Here is a 26,392-nt window from a genome sequence, read left to right as displayed (position 1 = left end):
GTGAAGAGAACAAAAGCCATGTTTAATACACAGCTATAAATAAATGGGCCGTGGTTAGAATTCAGACGTCTGTGTGTTTTCTGTGTCTACCTGTGAGAGGTGATGGTTTGCTCAGGGTGCTGTACTGGTTATGGACGTAGGGGGTGCTGTGGCGGGAGCTGAAAGCTGATGACGAGGCCAACACCAGCTCTTCCTTGATGAGGCAGGCCTTCGGATGATCCTCTGGGAGCTCCAGCAGCCTCTGCTCCAGAGAGCACCGGAGCAGGTCCAGACGGTGGGAGGACTCACTCAGACCACACTGAGCCTGCAGAGCAGCAAGACAAGAAGACTGCTGATACATAGTCTTATTTAAATGTTGATATTAATTATTAACAGTTTAGGATCAGTATGGGATTTATCAGACCATAACTGATGCTAAATTGAACGAGCTGACTCAACTCATTTGCGTTCCCACAAAATCATCTTCAAGGACTTTTCAAGGACTTTATAAAATATAAAATTCAAGGGCACAGCAGAGATCAAGTTTAAATACTATTATAACACTAATGAGTTTTAAAATGATGCCCAGCAAATCCTACAAAGGCTAAGAGACAATTAAAAAAGAAAAAGCTTGAATGTGGCAACACTTCTGACTGTTATATCACACTTGCCTAAATGCCTAACAGTTCTCTTGCTGGAGCGGTTTCTGCAGACTAGTTTTATGTTTCTCTCCTTTACCTGCGTGTATCTTGGAAAACTCCCTGAAGGCCTCAGTAAAAGAGATACATATCTCTTGAAGATATTCATGGTTGCAAGTAAAAAATTCAGCGGAATCCTTCCACCTTGAAGGTCTTTATAAATATTATAAACTTGATTCATGTGTCTGTGTGTTGGCCCTGTGATGGACTGGTGACCTGTCCACAGTGACCCCGCCCCTCTCCCAGAGTGAGCTGGGATTGGCTCCAGAACCCCCCAAGACCCGGAAATGGATAGGTGGTAGGAGATGAATTAATGAATGAATAAAACTTGACTTTTACAAAGACAAAGGACAGAAATACTGGGAAAAACCGCACTGCCACAAACACAGAGACGTGTTCTGGACATCAGAACATATCTGTTATATCTTATGTACTGCACCACCTTCTCTTCTGCTTTAATCTGCCTGCGTACTAGTTCACTGTAAATTTAAAGGCTCTTTTGTAATTTTAATGATCCTGGCTGTCACCGGTTCTTTGTTCATTTAAAAGAATAAAACATAAAGCAAGAAAATTAATAAATAAAATCTCTCTTTTAATGTGTAACGGTTCACGTCCCTGTGATGTTTTTACAAACTTTGAAAAATTCCATGAGAACCCTGTATTGTGTCATTAACCGTGTAATCCTCCCTGTTGTCTGACCTCAGCCATGGCCTTCTTGTCTTGGACCTTTCCTGCACCCAGCAGTCGCAGAATGTTCTTGGCTCCCTCAGCCATGGCATGTTCCACACGGTAGTGATGCCACAGCTCTTCCACACGTAGCTCCACCCCACAAAGGTCGGGCTTACCTGGTACAGAGAAGTGACATGTTTATTTCAGAACAAATGAAGAACAGCAACACACAGAGGAGACACAACATGGTTTGAACAGCTCATGACTAAGTACGTGTGTGTGTGTGTGTGTGTGTGTGTTTTTTGTAGACTGAGCTTAAATACTTAAACTTGCAATCACAATTTTTTTGACCACTTGGTGGCAACAGACACATGCTTTGAACACAACAAGGATATTTTATTCAAACTCTTTGAATTCAATAAACACACAATGGTACACACATCCAGCAGTAAGGTTAGCCACTGGAGAGAGGAACATTAGCATCAATTAACCAATGACTTTTCTCTTTTAGCCTTGTTTTGGTCTCCACCTGCTTCTGAGGAGAGTCTGTTCGACTGCTAAATGCTCCTCTACATTTACCAGGGAGTCACTGTCTTTGGCTATGCGCCATTCGGTGCAAAGCACGTAGTATACAGAGGGCACAACGAGCTATTTCACTGCTATCTGTTGTCTCTGCACTAGAAAGTGATGCAAGTCAGAGCGAGCCAAAAGTTATTGGTAAAATCCAAACAATAAACTCAATAAGCAGTTGAGCAATCCATGTTATTTTTTTTAAAGACAACATTATAGCAGCCCTAAACCACAGGGCCAGAGAGCATTTTCAGAAAAATAAAGACGTATGAAGGGAAATCTCCCATTAAAATCAGTCAGCTTGTGCTTTCCAGGATTGCTGCTGCTCTTTAGCTAGACTGAGCTTTCCCTCCCTGCTTACTCCCTCTTTCATCTCTGACCCTTTCCTTCCTTCAACTTAACTTTTTCGTCATCTATGACTCAGTCCTTTCAGTCTCTCTCCCTTTCCGACTCCCCGCATCTGACCTCCCCCTCTCTAACCTCTGTTAAATGAGGCATGGCTTTTAGTTGTTGGGCAACATCAAGGGGATGAAGGAACATCAATAAGGCTCTAACCTGGGAGAGTGAGAGGGTATTAATGGACGTGTGCGTGTGTGTGTGTGTGTGTGTGTGTGTGTGTGTGTGTGTGTGCGCGCGCGTGCGTGCGTGTGACTGGAAGACTACACTGTTAAGTTCTGAAGCAAGAATTGATCCACCTGCCTCATAAAATATGCATTGTCTATAAGATGAAAGAGTGGCAGGTGGGATGAAAGATGAATTGAGAGAAAGAGCATAAAAACGAAGGAATGATTTGTACCTTGGTTCTCCTCTGATTGCTCCGTGGCCTGCATGGCCTTTCGGATCTGCATGCGAATGATGTCAATCTTTGTCTTGCTGTCCTGCAGCATTTGCTGAGCTGACTGTAGAAGCTTCTTGTCCTGTGGAGGGAAATGAAAAACAGGAGTTAGAGATGTTACAGAGAGTGCAGTGTATCTGTGATGGGTTACAGCTGGAACTTCAGTACCTTGCTACCTCCATTGACATAGATTGGAATCATGTTTTCTGCTCCCTGTTTGACCTTCAGCTCAATGTTCAGCTGGCGGTCCAAAGCTGCAATGCGGTGCTCACTGGCCGAAATCTGACTGACCGACCCTGGAGACCTTGGTGCATCTACACAAGAGGAGTTATGACAGAGTCAGTTAATGTAGCAGTTTTTAACCAATTATTCACATCCTTTGGTAGCACGTGAAGCTAAAGCCCATTCATTACTAATCTTTACATTTTGCCAGAGGTTTTTATTTCTGGCAGTAGTCCACGCCAGCAGACACTGCGTTTGGATGATTCCTTCAACTTTGTGCCAGCATAAAGCATATCTCAAAAACTACAGGATGGATGGAAGAAATCCACCATAATCAGGTGGAAGTTAAAGAAACAAACAACAACAACAAAAATCATGTTCATAGTCATTACTTCGGTTAATGACTTCACACCTACAGAACTCATGACATTCCAATCAGCCTCAGTTGGAAGTTGTTTACTGATTTTCTAGTAAACTGAAACTATCATGTCCTCAGAAAAACACACCACATGTACTCTGGATATTGGTCTTCATGATGTTAAATGTGGAGATGATGGTTTAGTGATGAGATGAAACATGCAAAACCACAGGTTTGATCTTTTGGTGTGAATAAATGATGATGTTACAAATAAGTTCTGCTTCAAAGAGAATGACTGGTACATCACACAGCGGCTCGGGAGCTTGTGAACCACTTCTCCATGGATACACTACCTTTGTTGTCATCAGGTCCCTTGACCACAATGTGTGCATCAAGCTCCTGCAGCTGAGCATGAAGGGACTCCAGCTTGCGCTTGGAGCTGCGGAGCTGTGAGTCCACCTGCTGGGCATTCCTCTTGTCAGTGGTGGCCCTGCGCAGATTCTCTGCACCCTCCTTGATCTTCAGCTCCTTGCGGATCTCCCTGCGGATCCTCTCTCGGTGCTCATCGAGGCGTTGCTGGACACTGGAGTCAGAGAAGTCAGAGTTTTGGTCCAGACCAAGCTGCTGGAGCACTGACAGCCCACCTGGATCACTCTGAAGGAGGAAGGAGTAAAGTTACATGGTTAGAGAGGCCTCACAAGGAGAAGGGGGTGATTGGCAGATGCAGATAACAGGTACTAAGAAAACAGTATAAATATGAAACAGTGTAAAGCCTTTTTTAGCCCACTACGCATGAGGTGGAATTTTCGGTTTCAGTTGCAGCAAAAACTTTTTCAAAGGGTGATGTCTCCAGCTGAGAGCTGCTGAGCTGCTGTAGGTTAGTGTCACCCTGCACAGTTCTGCACAAGTACAGCACTGTGGGATGAAAGTAAGGTAAACCAACAACATGTGAAACCTGCCGAGACTGTGAAGCAGCAGCACAGGAGAGGCAGCGCTTAAATGTCTAAAGAGCTGAGTGCTCACATCAGCTCTCCTACCGATCAACGCTAATCAGATTACAGCAGATTAGAACAGCATTAAAACAGACTAAAATCAATCAGGGTCTCTTCTGCTTTTTGGATGGGTCACAAAAACATACATACATACATACATACATTGCATGCAGTCACAGTGTGATTTCCTTCACAAAAAACTCATTTTCACCTCGATTTCCTGGCCTGGTTTATCTAACAATTTCTGCTACAAAAAGAGCAGTTGTAATTTAAAGTAAATAATGACTACAGCTCAAAAATGTTTCCACTAAATAAAGCAAATAGAGAATATGTAACTTTGGCCTAATCTTTAATTGGTGAGTACTCTTTGGCCTCTCTGTGGTGTGTGATCCAGTATACTTACCTGTGATTTGAATCCCAGAGTAACATACAAAAAGCTGAAATCTGCCAATTACCCACTACTGTGAGTTTTGACAGTCTGCTCCTTTGTTTTCATCACAATTAGGGTCAGATAACACGAGCAAGACTCACTCCTGTATGTAAGAGATGGACGATCCCGTCCATCCAGATGCTGTTTCAACAAATAGCTCTTAAATGGTTTTACGCTCCTTTAAAACTGAGAAAATATGCAGACGGTCTAGATTAAAAACTAGATCAGAAATATATAACACAATATAATGGAAACACCAGCAGCAACACCACGCTACAGGTCTCTACAGTCAATACACGCTTAAACAAAAAAAAAAAAAAAATATCCTGCATCGTGCGGCATAACATTTAAGAAGTGTTCTATGTATAGTTTCTCTATATGCAGAGAACAAGATGTAGTCTTCACATTCATAAAATGATTCAAACGGGCTTGAAAGCCTGAAGGTGCCATCCGTTCAGTCAATGATGGGACAGCAGCTCTTATCAGATCATACCCACACACTTGGAAAGGAGGACTGTTCCCTCCCCCTCTGACTGCGCAGCCAGCCATCCAGCTTACCAGATCTGATTACAACTTCTTAGGTCTCTGTGTCCGTCCAGCTACATGCAGGCTGGGGTTACAGCTCTGCTCTCATTAAAGCCATAATCCATCTACAGCACAATACAGTACAACAGTCAGGCTGGCCCAAGCAGCCATCCAGAACACATGGAAAAAGGCCCAACAGTTGCATCATTGTAGCTGCCTCTTTAATGCAATGTTATGTTATTGCACAACTCTGAAGCAATGTAATTGAACATGTTTCTCAAAATAGTACGAGAATAAGCTCATAAAAAGGAATTACACTGGGGGAATGTATTATTTGGTCAAGAAGTAAGAAGTCTGATGTGGAAGAGTCTCAAAATCTATCTTATATAACTATGAGGAGTGACATGAATGCGCGCGCGCGCGCACACACACACACACACACACACACACACACACAGTAGTCTTCTACAGCTTATCCATTTCTGGGTTGCAGGGGGTTCTGGAGCCATTCCCAGCTCACACTGGGTGAGGGGTGGGGTCACCATGGACAGGTCACCAGTCCATCACGGGGCCAACACACAGAGACAGACAGAGACCAACAACCACTCACACTCAGACCTACAGACAGTTTAGAGTCACCAGTTAACCCAAACATGACGTCTTTGGACGGTGGGAAGAAACTCATGCAGGCATGGGGAGAACATGCAAACTCTGCACAAAAAGGCCCCAGGCCAGGAACCGAACCCTGCGACCTTCCTGTTGTGGGGCAAGAGTGCTGTCCTGAAGTCCTGAAGTCATTGCTCATTTATACACACGCACATATATACATACATCGTCCTTGATGTGGCCTGAGAGGCCACAGCTAAGGCAGAAGGGAGCGCAGAGGCAGTAGCACATCATGAACGACAGGAAGGGAGAGTTTGCACGGTGACGTACTCCTGTTCAACACAATACACGTTAATCCCTGGTGTTTTTGCAAGAATCTCTGGGGCAAGGTATAAGACAGCTCATACAGTTGGACTAAAAAAAAGAACACACAGGAATGAAAACTCACAAATGATTCGCTGTCAGATAGATGTTTTTACAGGAAGCCAACAAGGAAGCCAACAGAAAAGAGAAGGGCCATAGCAATGTATGGAAAGCAAAAGGGTGGCCATGTTGCGGCCTGCTGTGGCTACATTTGCCTACCAAAGACTCTGAGTCACTCTGCTCAGTGGGTGCCGGGAAATCAAATTGTTGATCTGCTGGCAGGTCCTCCAGTCCGTCCTCACTGGCCATGTTCGGCCTCCCTCTGCCTTCAGTCCTTGGCCCCCTTCCTCCCCTCTGTCCCGTCGCAAGCGTGCGCACACACACACACACACACACACACACCCAGTGCTGACAGCAATGCCAGTCAGGCTACATCGAATGCTATTCCTGCCTCCTCAAAATCCAGGATGTCCTTCCCGCCAGCAATTAAAAGGCAGTCTAAATCCGGAGTGAGTGGCCGAGGCGGTCGAGAGGAAGAGAGAACAGCATACTCTGAGCCGCACCTCGCTGCTTCCTGTTTCTGTTCTTTGTCAGACAGAAATTGAGGCGTCATGCACTTTTACAGGCACACATACACACATTTGGGTGGTTTTGTAAGTAAGAGAGCTCACAGCCACTCAGCTTCCTGCCACTGAGCTCCCAATGCTGTGACAGACTGTTGTGATAGTGTGTGTAGAGTGTGGCCATATCAAACTGACTGTCAGACCACATGTTTCTTTGGCTGTGTGTGATTGTGATTTGGACAGCCATTTCTATTTTTTAATTACAGGTCTGTGTTTACGTGGAAATAAGATTTTGAAAATTCAAACAATGTTATGAAAAGAGGTCAAAGGGCAAAAGATCCTCACAGTAAAGTACTCATTGTCTGCATTTTAACATTTTAACGTTGTAAGAAGGTACACTATAAACTAGATGGACTTATTTCATATTGTATTACATCGAATCTCAAACATTTTTTAAAGGACTTTCCCAAATGAAGCTTTATGCATCAAGTTGTAACATCCTCTCAATGTAACACTGTGACATATGGTCATGAGCTGCACTGAGAAGAAGAGTGGACGCTCACCCGCTGTGCATGCGTCAACTGGAAGATGAACTGGTTTTGGACAAGCTGGCATAAAATCTAAATTTACACAAAACAGAACAACAAGCTGAGTTGCCACCTCTGAGACAGGAACAAGCAGAGTTCACACACAGACAGCACTGACAGATTCTGTCCTCTTCCTGTCAGTAAGACCAACACTGGGCCATGGTTTTGTCTGACTCTCTGCAGTGCAGGGTCACTGGTCTTCCAGGCCCTCACTGCGTGGGGGGCACCCTTTCTGGCACCCTGTCCTGATTTGCCATAACACAAATGCTGACACAAAAAGGATGCATGCTCATGGACAGACAAGTTGGAAAATAAACATATGCTTATGGCATGGAATTCAAAAATCTACCAAAGCATGACATGAGTCCTTATTTAACCTCTGCTATGGAGGGATAGAGAGAGAGAGACAACATGAGGTGGGGCCAACATATTTAAAATACAGGCGGTTTTTCCTGTTTGACATCATTTTAATAGAACAACTAAATGCTGTGTGCCCCATATCTGTGAACAGGTAGTAAAAGATTTCCTTACCAAGCAGCTGGTACTCCGAATGCTTCCTGTATATTCTAGAGCGGTGGCTGCAGCCCCCATAAATCCATAGTGTATCTCCCCTTTACATATGCAGTTCAGCTGTTACTGTCAGCTAAAACATCATCGCCAAACACTAACTGGCTAACTGTCGCTTTCATGTCATGTGTGAAGCATACGCACCAAAACTGTGCTGACCACAGTATCAGGAACTAAGATCATATCATATATATATATATATTAAAGTTACAGCCTTAACCTGTTCAGGTTAAGCCTGACCCATGAAATTGTCTCCTTTAGCTTCCCTTAATAACGTTATTAAAAGCTGACCGTATTATTGCCAACCAATAATAATTTGGCCCAATAATTCACTGAATTTAATATGCTCTAAATAACATTATCACAAATTTAGAGACACGTTTCTGTCGACTTCACTGTTATGGTAGCAACACTGGATCACAACATATTGCAGCAGGAAGAAACAGGGAAAAAGAAAAAATCTGCTGATTGGGCTCAACATGCTGAACATTGTAGGCGGCTGGGGGAGGGGCAAACTCAGCAGAGTTTGGAGATGGTGATGCAGTTTGTGTCTCAATTTTAGCATTTATATGTTACGTTTACACGACAGGCTGATTTAAAATCTTTTCCATTTCCATTCCCACTGCTCACATTTGGAAGCTGCATTTAAGCCTCCCACCTTACAAAATACTTTGTGGTGCATGCAATATAACAGCACTCAGCTTTGAGTGTGTTGCTTTGGAACAGCTTTTTCACCAGCTGACGTGGTGGGACAATGGGCCATACAAAGTTGTGGCTTATTCAGTCATGCTGAAAGAATAAATGCTCATTGATATACACTGCCAGTCAAAAGTTGGGACACACTTTTTCATTCAGACGAGTAGGAAAGTGTGTCCAAACCTTTGACTGGTAGTAGTCTGTTCTCCCGTTTATGTTATAATGGTGTGAAAACATGCAGCCTTCCTGCCTTTGGCACGAGGTCTGCTGTTTGCAGGTCTGAACACCATAATCGACTTATTTTCTGTTTTTAGGTGAAAATATGCTGTTGAGGAAAATGAGAAAAAATATTTCTCATGTTGATTGATTTCTAATCTCACACCTTTCTTTAACTCTGCAGAAGCTGCCACCTGCCCCTGCTTGTATTTTCATATTTTACACAGTTGCCCCTTTTCTTTCACTCCTGCTTTTCTTCATCTTACTGCCACCAATCTGTCAAGCATGATCCCGCCACACACGCTGGTACTGTCTGGTGCTGCTGTTTGGTGACAGAGAGCCATCCTTCTGATTAACTTTTAATGGCCCATCAGCTCATCTTTCCCTGCCTATAAATAGAGGTTGAGTCCACTTTGTTGTAGTAGAGACAGTGGTGGAATGCTCCAGCTGCCAGGCCAAAGTCTGACCTTCCAAATTGTTCCCCACTTAGCAATAATAATAATGATGGCTTTTGGAGTGGACTATTAACCTAATTGTTCATAAAATGTTGCTACAAATAATCATCACTTAGTAAATTTAAATTGTAGTGGAGTAGGGGATTGAGGTTTCCAGGGAGTTATTGTTGATGAAAATGTTTAGTGACAGGAAGAAGTGGATTACACACGTTCATGGTGTGAGCTGCTGTGTGGATGTGTTTATTTTTTACCTATTCACCTTGTAACACCTTGAAAATGCTGTAAGATTCATTTATTAGTGGAGACTGCAAGCAGAATTTTGACCATTTTAAACAAGCTGGGGAAGTTGCAACCTCAGGAGAGTAGAAAAAGACTGTGGATTATTGGGAGAGGTGGAGGAAAGGAAAATATGACAGGAAGTGAAAGGACAAGCAAAGACAGAAAGAGAGAGGAAAAGAGAAAGAACTTCTCATCATGGGGCCGTTTGTTACTATGATTGGGTGCGTGTGCGTTCATGTGTACACTACAGACCGAACCACAGCTTCTATACAAGACAAAACTTTGGAAAAGAAACAAGTTTAAATTTTCCTCACATCCCAATGTTTGCACAAAGCGCTTCGGCACTTCGTGGACGGGATTTCAGTAATGGGGGGTTGGGGAGAGTTCTTTAGTGTTATTCCTCCTAGGAGAGCAATGAGTGGCACACACACACTGTTAGTAAATAAGATAAAGTGATGGATATCAAATAAAAAACATACATAATGCACATGGAGGAAAGCCTGGAACAACCAGACACATTAACATTCACTCACACACACACACACACACAGGACTAATATAGTACAACTGTTCATTATAAATAAAACAGCAGTCTAAGACAGTGTCATGCGGATGTTGTAAGCACTAACAGGAAAAATCCTCATTCTGCCAACACAGCATACAGCAGCAGAGTTAACTTCAGGACATTTTCTCAGAGTACACTCTTATGTGAGGAAGTGGGTGCAGTTTGGCTGCAGGGCAGCATGCATCAATAAAATTTTCAGTCACAAAAATAATTTGGCAATTCATGGTATTTTCCATTTTGCGCTGATTGACAAATTTAAATAGCACCATATTCTGACTAAAAACCATCCATCCCCTACCGCATTTCTGTTTCTGGGTTGTGGGGGGTGCTGGAGCCTATCCCAGCTCACTCTGGGTGAGGGCGGGGTCACCAGTCCATCACAGGACCAACAAACAGAGAAGGATAAACACTGGGAGGAAACCCACACGGACACGGGGAGAACATGCCCCAGGCCGGGAATCGAACCAGAAGGGCGACAGTGCTAACCACTACACTGCCATGCTGCCCCGACTAAAAACCATACAAGATAATATTGATTGAAGGGATTGATACCACTTTCATATTTTATAATACATGGCCTCCAACCATTTATCTTACTGCGAGGCCTGAAACAGTGATAGCATAAACCTCGCACAATCTGAAGGTAACAAATCTCCATACCAGCACCTATTATATTTCTTTCTTTCCCTGACAAGCAACAATGTGTGAAACTATGAGGTGTCCTTCGAAAGGACAAGCAACAAATGTAAACAAAATCACTAACTCACCATGTCCAAATTTCCATTTGAAATCTGGTTGTATTACAAATTCAACTCTGGCCTTCTATCAATGAGTTAACGGCTCACTGTGTGTACCTTGGACCATGTGCGTTTCCCGTTAATCCCTAAAAATCCTTTATATTCCAAGGGAAATTATGCTGCTTAATCTACTTTTGCGGTTTCACAGTGCATCATGATATATATGTATATCTTATGTACGACTACAGCTTGATGATCACATGCATGAGAGCAGACGATTCTGTCAGTCTGAGTAAACAGGATGAAGAGCGTGATGAAGGTTGAGTGAGAAAGAGTTTCCATGTATGTGTCAGCGCACATCTGTCTGCCTGGCTGCATCTGAGGCAGTGTGAGTGCGCGCTTGTGTGCGCGCGTGTGTATTTGAGCAGTGTCCGATCCACAGCTGGGGAGGAGCAGATTAGCATGAATGGGATCTTTGTGAGGGGGGTCGATCTTCTCAAGAGACTTCAGTAAACGCGTATGTGTTTGTGTTCCCAGCTTTGTCCATTGTGAATGCTGCAGCAACAAACAGCGGCTCTGTGCAGGCTCCTGAGGAATAAGGCTGCATAAACCCCCAAAGAGAAAAGCTCTGCCGTCCAAATACTTAATCAGCTTCTGTCATGCATGTAACAGAGGCCTGAGCAAAGGGGACAGGTGAAGGACAGTGAAGCCAGATGTTTAAAAAAAATTAAATAAAAAAAATTTACAGACTGATGGTGTTTTAGAGAACAGCAATCAAGGGAAGCCACTGACCAGCTCAGAGGAAATGGGCCCAACAGACATTATCCAGTGCTCTATGAATGCTCCAGTGAACACAACCTGAATATAAAAAAGGCAGCAAACTACGTTGACCTGGATAAGGGTATTACTTGGAGGCTTCATGGCTTTACACTCACCACTATCAACCCCTAGATTTTATGTTTCCATCCAACTTCCGACAAGCATTTTTTTTTCCAGCTTCCTCTTGGGGATGATAACTTTGTTAGCCCAGATTGATGTACACCTGGGTGTCCTACCACTCGAACGTATCTGGAAAACTGGCACCCTTCACAGTAAATGAACAATGAGTCGGCTCCCCTGGATGGCTGGATACCTGCTTGTGGAGCAAACATGTTCGGGCCATTTTGACCCAATGGTTAGGTGCAATGACAGCACAGCTGCGGATGGCCAGGACCCGTGGCCTAAAAAGATGCAGAGCCGTCAAGGTTGGTTGTGCAGGAAGTTGGACAGCAGAAAACAGCAGGGACTCAGACAAGCCGACCTCTGGCATGCCCCCCACCTTTCTATCGGAAATACAGATGCATACAAACACAAACCTGTAGGAGAATACACTGACCAATGCTAAGACAAAAAAAAAAAATCATTAAAAGCGTACATTGACAAATAGGGAAGGACACAATGAAAAAAGAATAAAGTATGTTGCACTAAAGTTGTCTGAGGACTTCTGACTAGAAACCGAGCCAATCAGAATGTGATCCTGCAGTGTGACCTGTGATGAGACAGACACCTGAATGGAGATGACTGTAGTCTTGCAAAGTCCTTAAATGTTTGATGCCCAGTGTTTTCACATTTGGTTGTTACCAGCTTAAGTGTGAGGCACAGAGCGCAGTGCTGTGTGGCGGGGCCATGATGTCTGCTGAGAGGCCTGCAATGTAATGGAATGGCTGAGCAGGCACGACGGTAATGGACATGGAAAGCAGATTAAAAATTATTATAACAGAAGGGCTAAGGAGGATAAGAGGTCCATTCCATAATGCAGATGATTATCCCTCTTTACTGATGCTGTTGATTACGATAGCTTGGCACTAAAACACAGGGCATGAGGAGGAAAGTAATACAAGCGGCACAAATGTTTACAGATTTGCATTATTTTAACTACAGCATAATGGCTAATGAAAACCAGACTCCATTAGTGAAGGCAACATGCTTAAAGGTCACAGCAGCCTATAGACAGTTGTGGCTTACCTGCAAATCGTCCAGTCATACATCTCTGCACTGCAACTCTTTTCTGCCTCATGTCTGGACTTTCCCTCCGTAGATGCTATTCATTAGACTATTTATGCTCCTCCAGTTACAACCCTCTTATTCTCTCATGCATTGTTGACAGTGGGTTAAAAAGACAAACTCACAATGGCACCTGGCTGCCATTTGTGTCTCGGTATCTCTCAATTCCAGCAGTTCAGCCTTTGTGACTTAAATAGGAACAATGGCTGCAGTTTGGGTTACATTGTGCAGGGTAGACTTGTTGTTGGGCTACCCTGCTACTACCTCTGTCACCCCCTCTCAGGCAGGTAATAATAGCTGTCTCAGCTTTTTTTTTTTTTTTTTTGCCTCTGGGCTGACATAACAGACAGTCCACTGTTGAGGGCAGCATCACAGCCAAACAAACTGCTGCTCACATGAAGTCTCAGGTCCGTGCTCCCTTTAAACCCAACACCACTCTTGCTCAGCTATCACATGACCTCTGTGCAGGGGCGGGATAAATCATCTCAAATGCCTCAGGTCAAACCACAATCACGTCACGCAGCCCAGGCTCCACTGTTACTCTTTGCCTCAGCTTATACTCAAACAGTTTGTGTCACCATTGCTATTTTTGTAGACAACTCTGCCACCGAAGATTAAAATGTTTGAGACAAACTACCAAGTAACCAGTTACTATTTGCACCATCTTTGGCTTGATCACATCACACAGTGTAGCAGGAGAGTTGAAAATGAAAAATGTGCACAGGGTGAGCTAGCCTACCTGGTGAGTTAACTGCTAACAGGCGAATTCTTCACAGCTCTCTGTGCTATGCCATAGTTCCCTTCTAGCATCCGTGCTATCATCAAGCTTGAGGAGGAGAAAAAGCTATTGAGCTTAATAACAACTCTGAGAGCCAAAGTCGCAAAATTGGGTTCCTTTTCAAAGTGTTGGAGAAGACATTCCCGAAGCTAGTTTGCATGCACTGATGCCGAAACAATTCCATTCATTGTATCTGAGTAAATTGAAGCGAAAATACACGAAATGGTGAAAGAAACATCGAGTCCTAATGAAGTCCTGGATTGAGATTCTGAAGGAGAATATCTGCCTTTAGAAGATGACGACCGGTCATGATGGTGATAGCAACAGTGCATCCTTCACTCTTTTCCGGTTCATTCATTATGTGTATAAGATTTTAAAAAACACACCAGTATTTACTAAAAGCTACAGAAGGGTTGCCACCACCCAGTGATGCCACAATATTCAAATTAGATGTGCAAATTCTACTCCCTTCAAAAACTGTGGCTCATACTCAGCCTTTTTCTCTTACCATAGCCTTTTAAAATCTTGTTGCCAAAATCCAGTATGAAAAAGAAAGAACAACAAAACCCAGCATTTATAGAGTCAGCAATTTCATTTAGTAGGCCTTTGCTCAGTCTGCAAGATTGCAATGAATTCCGTCTTTATTTCCTCTTATTATTCAACCATTCATTGGTTGATTCGTTCACTGAAATACACTTCTGTAGCAACTGATAAATTTAGGGGGCTGTGCAGCCCGTGCTTTCATGGGCTATTTGTTTCCTCTGCCACCAAATGGGGTGTCTTGTTGGGAACAAGTGGCAGTGATTGTCATTTGACAACAACACGAACACTCGCAGGTTCTATCTTATTTGCTAGTGGGCCAATGTTGGTCGGCAGGGTTATGGTTAGGGTTGCATCCTTAGTTGCCAGCATTGCTGTGACATCCTGAGCCTGATCACAAATGCCCAAGACATCAGAGAATGTCAAATTCCATTTTAATAGGCTGATGTTTGTCATCAAGGGAATAGCGGCTGATACTGATGTTTGGCCGATGTGTTGGTGCATCCCTGAGAAAAATCTCTACAAAAATACAACATTTTATTTTATATGTATCGATCAGCCTCTACCTCTACTCTTTTCTGCTGATTCAGTACAGAGCTTCTTCTAAACCCTTTCAGTGAAAAACCCAGGCTAAGAACCAGAGAGTAACCCGTTTCACAAGCACTGCTGAGCCACAGTGCCCATTTGCATTACAAAACTACTTAAGTAACCAGTCAATGCTTGTTTCTCAGGACAACACGTGGCTCCTAAAGGGCTCCTTTCCTTTATGGCCTTGCTATCCCCAAGTCATACAGACAAATTATCAACTCAGAACTTAATTTACAATATGTTTTTTCTTCAACATAACACCGTCTCTAACTTGTCCTCCTTAGCAACACATTTTTTAATCCTGTAATACCAACAATCCCTTAAAGCCCTAAAACGCTCACACAACCAGCTTGGAAAAAGCCTAAATGGAGTTGGACACAAGTAAATAGTAGTTTGTCTGCTCTTTACCTGTTTCCCTATTTACTGTAGTATTTGCCTTCTCTGGCTTGGTATCAGTGATAATAAGTAATCCTCTGAAAGCCTGTTGGGTGATGGGCACATAAAAAAACAACAGCTGGTGGTTAGGCTGGACCGGTGAATGGAAATGACTGGCGCAGAAACACAAGAAGCTGGGCTTAATCAATTGAAAGGATATATCAAAATTTTTAGACTTTCTTTTCTGCATCAGTATTTGGGACATCAGCTTTCCTCCCCGGCACTAACTGGGAATGTCTGACTGCAGCCTGATTGCAGAGCGATTTTAGGGTCAGACACACTCGCTGGTTTTATTAATGAACACTATTAAGATGTCCCATTAGTGTGATGAAGCTCTAATTCAGCAGTTACGTGTTTGTCTACTGGTATCTGGGGGGGAGAGAGATTTCTGCAGACATCCTGGATTCAAGCGGGAGGGGACTGGTTGTTGGGGGGTTACATGTGTGCGTGTGAGGCTGAGGGCACTAATGCTCCCTCATAAGAGGTCAGAGACACAGTCAAGTCTACAGTCTCCTAATCCTATTATCCATGGCAGTGGCAGCTGGAGACACAGCACACATTATTTTGATGGCGGTGCTAGACATCAGTGTGCATTGTAACATGTGTGAGACCATACACAGATCTCGGCAAGTAGGCTTCCAGATGAGCACGCTCAAAAGTCTTCAGATGCTATTAGAGGAATGCACCAAGTTGCTTCCACTCTCACAGATGATCAATAAAAAAGTCGTCTGGAGCGGCCACAGAGGGAACAAGCACCAGTTCCTCTGACTTGCAGAACCCTTTCAGATGATAACGACAGGAAACCAGTAGAAATAAAGAATTCATGAGTGAGCTACCTCAAAGTGTAGGTTATCAGCTCAGAGCAGAGCTCATGTACTCAGCAGGACGCTTAATTTACATTCCTTAAAGCCACCTGAAGGAGGGAAAGGACCGATAATAGACAATGTGAGAGAGTCAGCAGGAGGAGCAGTGGCGAAAAGTTCAGAGAAGCACCAACAGTTCATCTACCTTTCCACTGATGGCCTCGATCTGTGCAGATAACTTGTTTTTAACAGAGTGGGGGGGGGGGCTGGAGAAAGAGAAAACAATGACAGGTTTTTATTCAATTGTTTTCTTTAGTGAGCCTGCCAATTCTGAATTCTAAAAGGATGAGTGTTGGCAACAATACAGCCTTGATGAGCCACTCAATAAAAATAAAAGGATGTAAGCTCAATCACCACACCGCTGTGCCTCGGTCCACTTTGACAGGTTCAGCCTATCATCATTACCAACACGGCCCCTTGATCTCAATCAGCCCTCGCTCACCGCCTGTCTGCAGGCCTGCAGTAATGATGACTGAACCCTCGTCATTGCCACAGAAGGAAGCTGAATTTGTCACTCCAGGCAGCAATTGTTCGTGTACAGCTCAGACACTCATGGGGGGGTTGATAAACAGAGCTACGAGGGCATAAACATGTTTACAATTAATTGCACTGTATGTGACTCAGTGTACAAGCTTGGGCGAACACCGTGTCTTCTGTGACTTGGATGGGAATGTGTGGCAGTGCGCAAGTGTGGGAAAACAACCCTGATGATGCCTTCACTGCAAGAAGGAAGACTTTTTGAGCTCCGCACCAGCTGGATGGCGTCTTCTGTTCTCATCATTCTGACGTCAGCGCGTACCTTCCAAGTCCCCTGGACGCGACACTACACGCAGGGGTCTCCTTTTAAACGTGCCGCTCTTATTTACAGGTAATGATGGAATGATTGTTGTTTGTTTCTCAGCCTAAACTACAGTCATTTGTCCTGTGTAAGGATGGCTGGAAAAATAAATAACAAAAAGCTGTTTAGTGATCTGTATACAAACAGGTTTGATGTAACAATACTGGCTCTTCAAATAGAGGACAGTGTCAGTATCAAGCAGCCACAATACAGCAGCAACTATTCCACAGCTTTGCAGCATTATGTGAATCGTGTCGCAGCATGTCATCACCAAAAAGTACATATTTTTGTAAACATTAGTGCTAGGCAGGGGTTGATTATTTAAAATTTATAAGACAACAGGGAAGATTATTATTAACTCAACAAAGGGGTCAAGTTATCCAAAATCTTTTCAGATATTATAATTCCATTAGTCCATTTCCTTTTGTCTAATTGCAGAAGACGTCTTTGTGATTCTGTGACAGAACCATAGATGCAGTGCAGGACATGATGGTGCCCTGTGACACATACGAGTTCTTTCTGTCTATCCCCATGCCCTCATATCCCACACAGCTTTCCAAGAAACAGTGCAGGGACCTTCCCTGTTCAGGGAAAATGCTAAATGTCAAGAAGGTTGCTGGTTTTCACTCACAACAAGTTGCACAATGTCAAATTGTTTGTGTGAAAGATTTAGATGAATGAGCTGTAGGGAAGCGGGTCAGCTCACACAAGCTGAAGATAGAAATATGGGCAGTTTGTGGTCGGAATATACATCACAGATCAATCACACATTTCTATCCCAGGTGTGTAAATCTTTATCAAGCTGAAGTGACCAAAAATCAACAAAATAAAGAGCAACGTCCAGTGCGCGTGTCCTGTGCAGCAGTGGTCACTGACCAACAAGTGATGCACTGAATCTTTGTGCGAGCTAAGCTGAACTGAGGTTATTGGACCACAACACCTTGCATGACTCACCCCTGACTACCTGAGGGCAACCACTGCATCACAGGTGGAAAATCATTGGAAATCTATTCTTTATCAAAGGCATCGAGGAAACTGTGGCTGTTAGTGATGATTTCACTTGTGAAGTATAATTTTCCTATTTCTGTCTTTTGTGGAAGAGCAGTTTACTCTAGTTGGGAGGTAGAGGAAATGAATCTGCAACTTTTTGATGCTCAGGTTGTAGCCATCCAATGTGAACATTTGCTGTTAGTGTCAGTAGGACACTGTCTTCTGTGACATCTGTGATGTCTCTGACTACAAGATAACCCTGGCTCGAGTGTCAGCTGCATTCGTGGCGTAGGGGGGTTTTGGGAGATGATGGCCAGTCTCTGATTTGTCTCCAAGTCAACAAACTATTTGCAGTTAAGATGAAAATAATGCACCTTTAAAACCTTTAATGTGCTTAGCAATGAATTACCAAAAATTGGCTCAGGAAAGGAAAAACTACTTCAGTTGTCAGTTTTTAAGATTAATTACATTAGTTGCAGTTGATATAATGACATAAACCCCCACAAGTCAGAAGCATGAGGCTGTATCTGTCTGTTTCATACGAGCGCAGCTTTGGATGCAGTGAATTCTAAGAGATCTGTGTTCAACATTTGGCACCTACCATTCAAAAACTATTTCATGAAAGCTATTGTGTTCTATGAAAGCACACAGCATTTTGGAAGTTGACCGATACTGGGGACCATCTTAGTCTATGCAGCCTCAATTTGGACTATCCTTTTTTCATCTCTCTTTTGCAAATGCTCATTCCTGCTGGAATAGCCCTTTAAAGTTCAAATTCCCTCAGCAGACATCCAAAACAAGATCTCCATCATGTAAATCCCCCTCCCATCACCACAGAAATCAACAAGAGTCTCCAGATCTTCCGCCTGATTGCATCTTTGCACAAACACGTCCTAGGTCACATCATAAACATGGACACAGCAGCTTATGAGCATCGGAGTGAAAAAAGTTGGGAAACTCACTTGCAGCTCGTTGTTAGCCATCGTGTGTCTCACAGGTAGCCAGTTAGACGTCGACTCCAGGTGACTTCTGTTCATATGTCTCACTTTACAGCCGTCCGATCATTGCAGACATTTCGGCTGAAGTCCTCCGGTGGTCAGACACACGCACGGATCTCCTGAAAAACAAAGAAGGCGCAGTTTGACGGAGTCTGAACATCGTGACGTGTGTGGACATCACGGAGCAGGTGGACCATCACCTCCCGAAGGCAGGATGTCAACTCTTGGACTCCGATCTGCATCACGCAGCGCAGCGTGTCCTGTAGTTGTGAGACGGAGACTCCCGCCGCTGCAGGCTGTCTTCATCCTCGGTGGGGAAACCCGAGACCCGGCAGGATTCACCGCCGCACTCTGCCCTGCTTATCGGGGGGAAACTGAAGCCACCTTCCCCCCGCGGCGGTGCGCTTCTGCTCGGCTCTGCGGAACGCTGAGAGCCGGTGAGTGATGCCGCCGGGGAGGAGGGGGAGCCGGCGTGAAGGCGGCTCAAGCACACAGGACGCTTCCGGTTCGAGCATTCAGCGTAAAACCTCCATCGGTGCACAAGTTGTCCAACGTGGGCCTTTAGCTGATATAGTTGGCACACGGGTTTCATATGTAGGTCGATGTGTGAACACAAACCACAGTTTTGTTCTGTGACTTCAGTTAACATGAATTGAACGCTTAACTTTAAGCCAGCCATTAGCTGCTCAGCAGGATGTGGGATATTAAATTACAACACAACCCCTTACATGTGGTGTGTGGAATATACTTGACTAACATTTAACCGTAAAAACGTGCTAATGTGCAAACAGAGCAATCTAACAGCTAAGCCTACCTCTTGAAACTGCACCGACATGTTAATATTCCGGTAAGATGACCTGCAGGAGCAGCTGCAGACATCCAGTGTCTTTCTTTTTGGTGTGCTTCATTTCTCGGGGTGTTTTGCGGGAAAGCGTGCTTTTGTGTTGAAGGACGCTTTTATTTTGACGGCGGCACAGCGCTTCCTGTGCGGCAGCTCGGCTCTGCGGCAGAGCGCCCTCCTGCTTCAGCCTGAGACCTGTTGATCTCACAGCTAGCAGGTGTGTTCGCCTCAGTGATGCTAATTTGTGGGCATATATTTTACCGTGCAGCTTACCCTGGTAGCACCTATGCTTTAAAATGCCTTTAGGCGTTAGGATCAAACTAAACATTATTAATAAATAAATATGCATACGCCAAAGAGCATAGCCAGATGAAGACACAGGGGGCCCCTGAGATATAGTGATCTGTAGGTGATACTGACGGAGCAGCCCTTTAAGTTGCCAGATGGTAGGGTGTTGTGTTAAACTGCACTCCAGCAGGATGAGCTCTGGGGCTTACTAATGACAGATAAACCTCTGTCACAACATTTATCAGCATCTTGCATTTGTTCACTTCTGCAGCGTCATCTGCCGTCAGCGACACAGAGAGGAAACCAGCCCACACTGCACATCACTACAGCAGAGGGGTGAATGAAAGTCTTATTGCCCCCAAGAAGTACTTGCCATGGAGCAACAATGTGAGCACTGTGGATTCTCCCACGGAAACACACGCAGACCCAGGAAACGCACTGACTCTCCCACTTATATTTATTCATTACACTGTCAATGAAATAAAGTAAAACTGACTTTTGCCTAATTTGAATAGTACTGTGATCCAGGAGCAGCTTGTAGATGCCCTGCTCTAACACTTTTGCACTATTATTTGATTAAGCTTAATGGAATTTGTGTTGTTTTCTTCTCTGATGTTGCGCATAGTTTATTATACCATCTGCAAATCAGATTTTCCTTATCTACCGAATGAACCGCAACAGGACATGTGGGATTTTTTTTTTTTTTTACCTTTGACCCTACGAGGAAGACACTACTGCTGTCGGAGCTATCACCTGCTACCTTAAATTCAGTTTGCATTAGAGGTAAATGATATGCAACAGACTCAGTAATGTACAATAAAATAAGTATGTTTCAACAGAAGATCAATTTGGGTTCTTTTCATGATGAAAAATACTTACAAATTAATCTAAATATATGAAAATCAAATGTAGCCCACAAATGCTATCAAATGTAAAACTATGGTAACTGTGATTTTTATAGTTGCAACTGCTCAAGATTGAGCTATTAATTATTTTATACTCAGGTAGTTAAATATGATGGCTCCTAATCTATGGATCAGAAGATTTTTCATTTCAAGGTAGAGTAGGAAAGTTGTTTTGCCTGTTTGAGCCTCAAATGGTAATTTTTCAGAGTTAGAAAGGTTGCAAAGATAATTGTCTTCTAAGAATTCTTTTATTTTAGAAAACGATCAGTTGCTTTCTTTGTAATATCTTAATCCAAACAGTAACTACAACTATGGCTGAGAGATTCATGTAGTGCAGTGTAATGAAGCATAAAAGAAGGATTCTCCTGTTAAGTAGTGCATAGGACATGTTGTCATGTGACAACGTGACCAAGCATACGATGCATTTGAAAAGTGCTTCAAAATGATATCTAAATAAATGTTTCACCGCACAGGTTGAACTGACAGAGGTCAAATAAATGATCATTTACTCCTGAGAGTTAGGCTGAAAACTGTAACTGCTGACTGCACTCAGAGGTGAATCGGGAGGACAGGTCAGGTGTTGCTGGAGTTATTACCAGTACAGGCACTCAGAGAACACAGAGCATCACCTGAGCTGCTCAACATCTGAGCCACATCACCATAGGAGGGGCGTTTCTAATTACCATGTACTCGACACATCCCTCAGAGTGAAGGCCACAGTTCACTGTGTGTGTAGCTCCAGTTTCCCTCCATACATTCAAAACTAACTCCCATCATTAGTGTAACTTTACAGAAACATTTTTACCAACAGCAAGAAAATCTGTTGTTGTTTTTTTTGTTTTGTTTTTATTTTCTGGTTGTGTGTTTATTTGTGTGAGTTAGTGTAGAAAATGTATGTATATTTGTACACCACCAGTGAAAAGTTTGGACACACTTTCTCATTCAAATGAACAGGAAAGTATGTCCCAACTTTTGACTAGTAGTGTGTGTATGAAGTGAGTCCCCTGAATTGTCATAATTTCTACATCACTGACTCTGCATATCTGACATCAGTCTTGTAGTCGCTACTCTTCTCCTGTGTAGCTCTTTGTCATCCGTCCATTCATCCATTATCTATGCCGCTTATTAGTCAGGGTCATGGGGGGGACTGGAGTCAATCCCAGTTTACAATGGGCGAGGGCAGCATTCCCCCTGGACAGGTCACCAGTCCATCACAGGGCTTACATGTCAAGACAAACAACTATTCACATTCACACTTGCAGGCAAGTTAGAGTCATCAATTAACCTCAACCTGCATGTGTTTGGACTGTGTGAGGAGTATCAGGAGAGAATCCACATAGCAACAGGGAGAACATGCAACCCCCACAGCGCTGAACCTCGTTATCATTGTTTCGTAAATAACAACGCTCAAACCCTACTCATTACAACATTAGAAGTCTCACACACTTCTACACGCGCTTACAACGATTTTATTTCATAAAGAGTGTAGTGACTGAGTCATTTGACAACTGGCACAACAACGCTACAACAAAAGTTGCTGCAATACAAAAGATGATGGCAAACATTTCCAAAACAAATATTAATGTTTTCATAAGGTAAACACTTATATCACATGTTCATCATATCATATGCAAATAAATTGAAAGGTACATAAAAGAATCACTGCAAAGGAAAATGAACAGGCACTGGGGACTTATAGGTTCACATATGGCTCTGCTCATAATTGCATGCATGATAATTGTTAGTCATGTTAGCTTCTACTTCTTGATACACCAGAAGAAACTCTGCAATATGATAATATAGCAACAACTGCCTTTACACAAATATGATTTCATTGAACGTGCACTGTGTAGCTTCATTATAAATGATTTACAAAAGCATATGCTACTGTTCAAGATCATATTTTCAATATTCATTTGACGAGTAGCACTGCAGAGAAGTAAAGGGTGATCAAATATATCTCATAGAAAACAAAGATGAAATGATTTCCTGTAAAGCATACATACAGATATTGTGGAAGGAAGTGTGTCTCTCATGCAGCCAATAGGTGGCAGTCTTGTTTTGTTTTGGATTTTTTTTTTTTTTTTTTTTAATCTCCATGAGCACAGACAGACCTCACCTACCTTTTACAGACACAAAGAGAAACTCCCAGGTGCCTCCACACTAGACATTTTAAAGTCACAGTTATTTATATAAAACATCCTGATATGTTGTATATGCATTTAAATGGTCCTGTTGTGAGTATCAAACATACGCGGCACAAATCACAACACACAGTAAAATACATGGGCAAAGTGCAAAAACTCTTAACAGTCGGATATTAAAGTGGACAGATATTTAGAATTAGGTAATAGCTGGGTATTTGTGCTAGACTAAACCCCTCTGCCCTCCACCTTTACGCCCACCCCAGCCCAGCCCAGCCCCCCCACCAGCTGCCTTTCCAGAGTGCCACATTGTCTCATCTCAGACATCTTCCTTTCTCTCCATCCAGTGACATCATTGGTAACCTCGGAGACTCCCTGAATGGTAGCCGACCCAGGAAATGAGGTTCCAACTCTGGAATGTGAGAGAACAACTACACCCCCACCCTCTCCACCTCAACCAGCACCCTAGTATCCTCCCCCTCTGTGCTCCCTCCATTTTCTGTGGAACAAGGAAGGCCTTCTTCTCCTTCACGACCCCCCTCCTCTTCCTCCAACACTGATGGCTCTATTAAGTCCATAAAAACCTGGCTGTCCAGGGAAGTCACAGTAACATTTACTGACTGGGTGATGTCAGGGAGTGAGGAGGGAGAGGGAAGGGCTTATATCACAGCATAATTGTCCCACAGGCTTTATCAGACCACACACGCAGCAGGTTTTTAGATATTCTTTCACCCAGTCTACCATCAGGATTTTGGGTTCATGAGTGCACGAATGTGTAAATACATGAACAGTAATGCCACTTACCTTTATGAACACGCCTTCCCAAACAAAGAATAGAAGAAAAACTAGTGCAATTTGTCATAGCTCAAGCCCCCCGTATGAGAGGGTGACCAATACCTGGTCTCAGTGTGTGCTTTTGACATATAAAAGAGAGAGAGAAGGGGAGCGCTGCCCCAGACAACAGTGTTTCGATATCAGCTACAGTGCATTTCAGAGTAAGACAGTGGAGGAGTGTTACTAAGTGCTATTAAGTGCCCTTTGTAAGGAAACATGCTCTAATGCGAGGTTACAGTGCGCATGCCTGCGAGACAGTAATCAATGACACAGTGTATCTGCAGTGTACAGTTCAAATAATGACAGTGTTGATCTGAAATTAACTGGAAGTCAAGTTTGTGTGATAGTCATACTTGTGACCAATCTGAGACGAGTCCATGTGACCTGAATGAAGAGATCACTTTCATCCTTAATCCATCTATGGCTTCAGATATGACAGCATTTATGCTGCAGCATGATATGTTTTTATAGCGTTTAAATGGAAATATAAACCTGCCAGCGATATCAGCAAAGTGTACGTCGCTGGTTCAAGAAAGATCACCTTTTTGGGGCGAATGATTATTTGCTTCCTTTTTGGGAGCTTTTTGTGAAGATCCGATCTGCTCTGTCTGCTAGCTTAGCATAAAGAGAGGTCACGTAACAACAGTTGGCTGCAGGTATGAAGCAGCACCTCCAGCTGTCACAACCAAACACATGGTGTCAGGCTTCTTAAATGTAAATGTAATAGTTATGTGCTCAACTAAACAAATAAGAGTTTGTGTGTCAAAGTGTTACTTGCTTTTGACATCTTTTTTCCCATTTCCAATCTTTATGCTAAGCTAAGCTAAAAACTCAAAGCCTCATACTTAATGTACACACCTGTGTGGTATCAACACAGAAAGCAAATGAGTATATTTGAGCTCTTCCTTTGATTGGTGGACCTGTAGATTAGTGCTGGGTCTCCACCTCCACCACAGTCCAGTCTCCAGGAGTGGAGCTGCCCTGGCTGTCTGGGGAGTAGCTGCTGACGGAGGTGACTGTGGCAGCTGGAGGGCTGAACTGTGGCAGCATGCTGGGCCACATGCTGCTCTCCAAGGGGCTTAGGGTGCCCCCTGTTCCAACAGGGAGGAGGAGGAGAGGGGGGCAGCTGTCATCTCCAGACAGCATCAAGGTCTGGTTGATGAGCTGCTGCACCATATCCACCTTTTTGTTCCATTCCAGGTCCTGTGGCGGCATCGGGCGAAGATGCCTGTAGAAACCCTGTGTGCCTCCGTGAGGGGACGTCACCCTCCTCCCTCCCCCCTGCCTGTTTCTGTTCTGTCCTCTGGCCTCGTCCTCCTCGTCGCTGGTTTCCATGGCTTCATAGATGGTGCAGAGCCCAGAGGACGGTGAGATCATGACTCCAGTTGGGCTCCTCCTCAGCTGTTGTTGCTGCTGGATATGTTTCTGCTGCATGCGGTACTGCTGCTCCAGCTCCAGCTGCCACTGTAGAACCTGCCTGCGCTGCCTGTGCTCCTGCTGCTGCTGCTGAAGCTGCAGCTGGAGGAGCTCTCTGCGCTGCTTCTCCAGCTGCTTCTGCTGCTCCAGCCTCAGCCGCTCCTCCTCCAGCCACTGCCTCTTCTGCTTCTCCTGTTCTTGACGATGCTGCATCTCTCTCAGCTTCTGCTGATGTTGCTCCAGCCTCCTCAACTGTTCCCCACCAACCCGACCATCAGTGTCGGTCTCCAAAGCAGGAGGGGGTGCAATCTTGGCAAAATGCGCTGCAAGAGTTGGATCAATGGGTCTCCTGTTGCCCGGGACCATTGCCAAGTAGTGGCCATTGGCGACACGATTGGTGGAAGTGTGGTTCTGGTTCTGGTTGTCTTCCTGCAAGTGTGTTTGTAGAGCGCAGTCTCTGTCCACCTCATCTCTCTTCTCATCTCCTGTGAGACAGTCGAGATCACTTGGTGCATCCATTAGAGATGCATGCATCAAACAGAATGATGGAACAACAACAGGGGCCAGAAAGAGGGTTCAGGAGAGATCTGACAAGAGGGCCAAGGTGTGACGCAAAAGGAAAGGGGTTCTCAAAAGAAAGTGACATCCAGGACACAGGAGTACTACGTTGTATATTGTACCACCAAACCAGAACGGAGAAATACATCATAAGGTAGTTAGTTTTCTCTCTCAGGTTGCATTTCCTTTAATATAATCATGTTTTACTGTATTTGATTTCATAAGATGAGCCACAGTAAAGAGAAACAAACACTCCTGCTCTGTCCTCTTGGAATACATCAGTTATCAAGACAGCAGGCATAAACGCACAGCATGACTCAGACGACAGGTGACTGAAGACACAAATGAACAAACAGGGAGTAAAACTGACAAAAACATCAAACAGGGTCGACTACACAACGTTCATGAAAATATGATAGTG

General features: G+C 43.8%; 1 protein-coding gene across 3 annotated transcripts in view; it reads right to left on the bottom strand.

Annotated features, from left to right (window-relative positions):
- Nucleotides 1-19,441, bottom strand: part of pkn1b (protein kinase N1b) — a 28,723-nt gene extending 9,282 nt beyond the window's left edge. The window contains exons 1-7 of one of the 3 annotated variants that reach the window (XM_029508487.1): nt 19,186-19,441; nt 18,950-19,104; nt 3,685-3,985; nt 2,920-3,065; nt 2,713-2,833; nt 1,377-1,522; nt 91-304 (exon numbers count right to left, since the gene is read on the bottom strand). In XM_029508487.1, the coding sequence (XP_029364347.1) occupies nt 91-304; nt 1,377-1,522; nt 2,713-2,833; nt 2,920-3,065; nt 3,685-3,985; nt 18,950-19,024 (1,003 nt within the window). In that variant the 5' untranslated portion in view covers nt 19,025-19,104; nt 19,186-19,441. Of the gene's footprint in view, nt 1-90; nt 305-1,376; nt 1,523-2,712; nt 2,834-2,919; nt 3,066-3,681; nt 3,986-6,466; nt 6,824-18,949; nt 19,105-19,185 lie in introns of those variants that run through there. The other 2 variants (XM_029508488.1, XM_029508486.1) reach the window with 2 other exon arrangements.
- Between the last annotated feature and the right edge of the window lie 6,951 nt (nt 19,442-26,392).

The sequence above is a fragment of the Echeneis naucrates genome, chromosome 8 (assembly GCF_900963305.1).
Source record: "Echeneis naucrates chromosome 8, fEcheNa1.1, whole genome shotgun sequence".
Classification (NCBI taxonomy): Eukaryota; Metazoa; Chordata; class Actinopteri; order Carangiformes; family Echeneidae; genus Echeneis; species Echeneis naucrates.
The sequence above is the reverse complement of the archived record's forward strand: the minus strand, read 5'-3'. Positions and strand labels throughout refer to the sequence as shown.